The 7081-nt window shown below is 41.3% G+C and overlaps 1 protein-coding gene across 1 annotated transcript in view; it reads right to left on the reverse strand.

The window, feature by feature from the left end:
* Positions 1–2887: 2887 nt before the first annotated feature.
* Cpa2 (carboxypeptidase A2) overlaps positions 2888–7081 on the reverse strand; it is a 23564-nt gene continuing 19370 nt past the window's right edge. The window contains exon 11 of the mRNA XM_008846341.1: positions 2888–3124. Coding sequence (XP_008844563.1) covers positions 2937–3124 — 188 coding nt within the window. The 3' untranslated portion in view covers positions 2888–2936. The remainder of the gene's footprint in view (positions 3125–7081) is intronic.

Here is a 7081-nt window from a genome sequence, read left to right on the forward strand (position 1 = left end):
ATAGAAAATTACTAAGAGGGGGGCTGGAGAGATGGCTCAGTGATTAAGAACACTGATTGTTCTTGCAGAAGAGCCGGGTTTGAATCCCAGCACCCACATGGCAGCTAACAACTATCCGTAACTCCAGTCCCAGGGAATCCGACAGCCTCTTCTGTCCTCCTTGGGCATTGCACAACATGGGTGCACTTACCTACATGCAGGCAATACACCCATACACATAAAATAAAAATAATAAATAAAATTTAAAAATAAAGTAAAAATAATAAAACATTTTTTTAAATTACTAAGAGGAGCCAGGCATGGTGGCATGTGCTTTTAGTCCCAGCACTTGGGAGGCAGAGGCAGGCAGATCTCTGTGAGTTCAAGGCTAGCCTGGTCTACATAGTGAGTTCCAGGACAGCTGGAGCTACAGGGAGACCCTGCCTCAAAAAGAAAAAAAAAAAAAAATTACTAAGAGGAAAAATCAAGGGTAGGATTTTGTTGTTTGTTTAGACAGGGTCTCACTATGTAGCCTTGGCTGGCCTGAAACTCTCTCTGTAGACCAGGCTGGCCTCAAGCTCATAGAGATCTGCCTACCTCTGCCTCCTAAGTGTTGGGGGTTAAAGGTGTGCACCACCGTACTAGGCAAGGTAAGGAAATTCTTATTAAACTGTCTTAACAGGAGTCTTGCTAAAGGCAGGCAAAAATTTATACATCAACAGTGAGGGATGAGGAAGTTAATCAGATATTAAGAGAGGGAGATGATTTACCATGTTTTCGCTAAGACTGGTTGTGATAGAGTCCAAGAACCAATCTAATAAAAAAAAAAAAAAAAGAGGGCACCAAGTCTAAAGCACAGCCCAAGAGGAAAGCCTCCATCAGAAATGGTGGAGCGAGGGTCTCTATCACCTCTTCCTTTATCAGAGCTCTGGGTCCTCCCAACACTTAACTGAACCTACACCCACCCTGTTCTCTGGGCTCTACTTCTCCAAGATAGCCTTTAAGTTAATAATAAAAGAAAGCAAGACTGAAATCCACTAGAGATAGGAAACAAAGAACCAAGTACCCAGAATTCTAGGCAAGCTGAAACCCACTTTCACCTTGTCTCCCACGGAACACCATCTATCTATCATCTATGTATCTATGTATCTATGTATCTATCTATCTATCAATCTATCTATCTTCTATCAATCTATCATCTATCTATATCTATCATCTATCTACCATCTATCTACCATCTATCTATATATCAATAGATAAATAAATAAAATTCTAAATTGTTAACGGACTGAATGTCTAAAGAGAATTTGTGTGAAAGCCAAGACCCAAACTCAATAGGGCAACCAAAAAGAAGGTACATCATTGGTTTGGGTCCCCATCAACGTTTACACCACAGCATGCCAAGAATGGAAAAGCAAAGGTAACAACAGTACCAAAGAATACACGGGTTGGATGCCTGGTGCCTTGGAACTGCTTAGTGTTGTTGATTGACTGAAGGAACTTAAAAGTCCATTGTTAACTCTGAAATGCTACACTGTTGAAATGAAGGCGTTCAGCTGGATATGGAAATCCATGCTTGTAATCCTGGCATTATCACCTGGGCTACCTAGTGAGACCCGCTCCCCCCATCTCAAAAACAAAACCAAAACAGCAATACCAGAGAGAGAGAGACAGAGATAGAGACAGAGACAGAGAGATAGACAGAGAGACAGAGGCAGAGAGAAGCAAGACAGAGAGACAGAGAAAGGGGTTGACACTTGCTACAACATTGATGAATCTTGAAAATATAATACTGAGTGAAATAAGCCAGACAGGATGACAGATACTGTGTGGTTCTGCTTTTATGAGACACCTAACAGTAAAATTTATAGAGAGTGCGGATAATAGCTGCGAGGCTGGAGGAATGATGGGGATTTATTGTTTAATGGGTAAGCATTTCAATTTGAGATAAGAAAAAGTTCTGGAGATGGATGCTAGTGACAGTGGTCTAGCATAATGAATATATTTAATGAACTATACCCTTAAGAATGATCAAGAGGCAACTGTCCCTTGAAGAGCCAGTACCCACACTTGGGCATGTCTTAATTGTTGAAGCTCTTCTTTGAGAAGCCCACACCTAAGATCCCAGGTGTGTCTTGCTTTTGTCTGAGTGCCTCTCTTTCTCTTAACCTTCATGCTTAAAATATTTTTATTAACCACCACCCTCCACACACACAAATGACCAACAGTCAGGTGTGGTAACGCTTGCCTATAATCTCAGTACTTAAGTGTTCTTAGCAGGAGGAGGATCAATTCAAGGCCAACTTCAGCTACATAGTAAGTTCCAAGCCAGCCTGAGTTACATTAAGACCCTGTTTTTAAAGAACAGTAAGTTTTGGGGCTGGAGAGATGGCTCAGCGCTTAAGAACACTGGCAGTTCTTGCAGAAGACCCGGGTTTGAATCCCAGCACCCACATGGCAGCTAACAACTGTCCGTAACTCCAGTTCCAGGGGATCTGACAGCCTCTTCTGTCCTCCGTGGGCACTGCACAGCATGGGTGCACTTACCTACATGCAGACAATACACACATACACATAAAATAGAAATAAATAAAATAGTTTTTAAAAAAAGAACAGTAAGTTTTATATTATGTATAATGTATCACAATAAAAAATTAAAAGGATGTTGGAAATATTTCACTTAGGACAAATTAAAGAAAAAGAGAGGTACAGCTCAGTGACTTGCTGTTCTGAGGCAACAGAAACTGAAGAAACAGGGGCTGGAAACAAACCTCAGTGGTGGAGTGCTCACTTAGCAAATGCAAGGCCCTGGGTTCAAATCTCAGCCCCACAAAAAGGAAAAAGCAGCTGAAGAAATGCTGCTTCCAGATTAGGACTAGGAAAGGAATAATCACAAGCCAGTGTTGCTTTATACCACAGAGATTTTAATGCTGCTTTTTATTCTATTCCACAGATGCCTAATAGGGGTGGTCTCGCACATGCTCCAGGATGGTCTTCAGGCCAAGCCAGGTCTCTTCTGCCGTGGGCACGATCTGCTTGGCTGGCAGAAGGAAGCCGTAGCGGCCTGTGTCTCTCAGTTCAAAGGCAAATGAGTATTTAATGCCAAAATCATAGGCCCAGTCGATGCTTCCACCACTGGCTTGGTCTGAGGGGCAAATGAAAATAAAGTCTGATTATACTGTTTCTGCTGACCTCTCACATAACCTCTTTATCAAGGTCCACCACAATGGAAGATAAGTCAGGCCCTATCTGCAGGGGCTACAGGAGGCATATTCTAACATGGGCTCATGCTTCTGAAGGAAAAAAACAGACCAGTGGTTTAAATCACAAAAGATGTTCAAATGGGCGCCATGTTTAACCTTTCTTTGGTGTTCCCAGGAGCCTCCAACTTTCTCTACCCATCCGGAACCTTGCTTGCTGCCCTGACAGGCATCTTCCCTAGCCTAAGGAGGCTACATCATCTCTTTCTTTACAGGGCACATGCCTTGTTTTCTGTAGTGGGATAGAAAAGATTGTGAATGGAGTGAGAGATTTGGTCCCTGGCCTCAGGGGACTCTCAGCATAAGGCTGGAGCAAGCTCCAAACTGATGTCATATCACATGCCCAGCTCCGGGATCTTGAGTAAGCCAGTACAGTAATGTGCACCTGGGATAAGTGAGGGCACTGACATGACACATGAAGAAGGAAGATGGCATTAGTATGACGTCCTCAGGCATTCATGACTTGGAAAAGCTGAGTAATGGACTGACCCTGAGGACCTTCCCCAAAGAGGGCAGGTAAAGGTCAGGCTAGGACAGACTTGGAGGAAGCCACCTGCTTGGTATCTAAGAATAGGGCCGGGAAGACCGGGGAGACTGTCCCAGGAAAGAGTCAGGGAAGAGATTAGCACTGTGAATTATAGATTGGCTATCCTTTATCCAAAAGTCTTAGCACCAGAAATGTTTTGGATCACAGATTTTTTTGAGATTTGGGGATATTTATAAATATATAATAAGATATGTTGGTAATGGGATCCTAATTTAAACATGAAATTCATTTATGTCTTATATTTCCCTTATATATACATAGCCTGAAGGTAATTGTATCAATGTTTTTGGTGCACCTATATTTTGACTCAGATCCTGTCATGTAAGATCAGATATGGAATTTTCCACTTGTGGCCTTTTGTTGGTATGGAAAAGTACTAGATTTAGAAGGATTTTAAACTGGGGATTTTCAGATTAGCGAATGCTCAATTTATAATCCCAAGAATTCCTGTGATTTTGGTCCTTTGTCTTTCCCCACAGCATCCATCAGAGTACCAATAAATAGAAATTACTAAATGGTTACTGACTAGAACTACAGATTCACTGGGACCAAAATTACCACCTTGTACCTTTGGCACAACCAATCCCACTAAGAGATGCAAGCAAGATAAAAATTCTGACTTCAGACTGAATCTTGACTCTGCAAGCTGGTGATCTAAAGTCAGTCACTTAGCTCTCTAAGTTCTAGAAGTTTCATCAGTCAAATAGGAATGATTTATAGAGGACAGTGAGAATTAAATATGAAAGTGTAGTAAGTACACTTACTGTTACTTACAGGTACTGTGAGTACCTGTTTGGTACTCACTAATGTGTTAGGCACATTAAATTGGCACATTTAAGGCCTACTTCAATCTGAGGTAGGTACTAGAATTGCTCCCATTGTACAGATAAAAAAAACTGAGATTCAGAGCAACTAAGAGATGGATCTATGATATATATGGAAGATAAGCACTCAATAAATGTCAGTGGTGGGCTAGGGATATAGCTCAGTGGTAGAGTGTTTACCTGGCATGCACTAGACTCTATGTTCACTCCCCAGTACTACAAAAAAATAAAATAGAATAATAAAATAATAAGTGTCAGGGGGCTGGATAATTGGCTCAGTGGTTAAGAGCACTGGCTGTTTTTACAGAAGAGCCAGGTTCAAATCCCAACCCCCACATGGTGGCTAACAACCATCCCTAACTTGTCCTCTGCGGGCATTGTACAACATGGATGCACTTACCTACATGCAGGCATAACACATACACATAAAATAAAAATATTTTTTTTAATGTTTTTTAAATAATAAAATAAGTGTCAGTTACTATTGCAACCATCATTATCAAAAAATGACTAGGATCTGGTCACACTAGACCACATCAAGCATCCACATGGAAGACAGCATGTCACTAGTCAACACTCACAGAACTTAGAGTCTGTGAGCACTTTTATTCCATATATTATTTTTCGAGTCTCCCAACAACCCATTTTACAGATGGAAAAAAAGGGGGGCGATGAGTGGCTGGGTTTCAAAGTAGCAGAGCTCTAACTCAGACCTTGGCCTCTTGCCCTAACGGTTGGTTTTTATCCCCTTCATCTTCCTTGGAATAAAATCAAGGGACATGTGTCCTTCTCTGGGACATGTGGACATGTGCAGCTCTTCAAAGCCCTTTGCAGATGGGACATTTTCTGGGAAATGTCTCACCCACCAAAGACATGCAGCTAGCTACCTCTTGGAGAGAGGTAGGCATTCATTCAGTCCAGAGCTGCAGAGCTGCATATAGCCTGGGGCAAGAGGCAAGAAGTGACTAGGGTCTTAGAGGCAGTGCTTCTGCAGATTGAGGTGAGGCGGAGTCTCAGGGGATCTGCAGCCATAACTTGCATGAATGAAGGAAGGGTCAGGTTGTAAAGGTTCACATGACAAACCTGCATATGCCTGATATTTACTTACTAGAACTGTCTTTGATATCTGTATCCTCAGCAAGAAATATACTAACCCTCAGCCTTCTGAGGTCTACAAGGCAAGGGAAAGGGAAAACTAGCATCTTTATAATAAAACAGATGAGTCCTGCATGGGATTTCAGGGGTATACCATGGCATTCTTCTGACATTCTAAATTCCAGCTGTACCCCAAAGCTGCCAAAGACACGAACTTCTCAGTCTTAAGTTGTCACCATGTTCTCAAGCTAGATCCACCTCTCTTTGCCCAGTGCCAACACTCAGGGGGTCTGAAGATACCCCAATAAAGATGAGGACAAGGGCCCATGATGATGGTGGTGTGGCTCAGTTGACAGAGTGCTTGCCTATCATATACGAAACCCTGGGTTCAACCCCCGAGCACCGCATAAACTGAGCATGTGGTGAACACCTGTAACCAGAGCACCCAAGAGGCAAAGATGGGAAGATCAGATGTTCAAGGTCATCCTTGGCTACAGCGTGAGTTCGAGGCTAGCCTGGGACAAATGAGACAGTCTGAAAACAAATCAAAACAAAACAATAAAGCCAAACCCATATGGAACATGGTTTTGAAAGTCTCAGCAACTATTTGCAGATCAGTGTTCCCAGAGAACAGTCTAAAACACAGATAACAAAAACAAAGCTGTTCATTCAGTTTGAGTAGACAATCTTGCCATGGGAATATATTCCCAAAAAACCATCTAACAGAAAAAGGAGTTTATAAAACATACTCATGGTGATATTATTTAACAAAAAGTTGGAATAATCCAAAGACCCAATAACTGGAACTTATCAATAAAATAAAACAACAAATACCTAGCATGAAAATACAAAATGCTTTACAGGAAATGGTGTTAACTTTATAAACAGATGAATGCAAGAAATAACACAGGCATTGATTCCAGCCAGCTAAATATGTCTGTGCTCACTAACAAAAAAATCATTAATGGAATTGAAAATGATAAAAAACATGATGAGCATTGCATTATTTTTCCTATAAAGATCTTTTAGTGTATCCTAGATAGCAACAACAACAAAAAAAAGATAAATCTAAGAAGAAAAACTTCTATAACTCATAGTAAGACGATATCACTTGGGGCTGGAGAGATGGCTCTGGACCTGGGTTCAATTCCCAGTACCCATATAGAGGCTAACAACTGTTTGTAACTCTAGTTCCAGGGGATCCGACACCCTCTTCTGACCACAGGCATTATAAAACACAAGTGCACTTACATGCAGGCAATACACTCACACACATAAAATAAAAAACTAATAAATAGTAAAAATTTTTTAATATTTTATTTATTATTTTTATTTTATGTGTATGAGTGCATTGCCTGCATGTATGTGAGTGCACC

This window comes from Nannospalax galili, unplaced genomic scaffold (genome assembly GCF_000622305.1).
Source record: "Nannospalax galili isolate Female #2095 unplaced genomic scaffold, S.galili_v1.0 scaffold660, whole genome shotgun sequence".
Lineage (NCBI taxonomy): Eukaryota > Metazoa > Chordata > Mammalia > Rodentia > Spalacidae > Nannospalax > Nannospalax galili.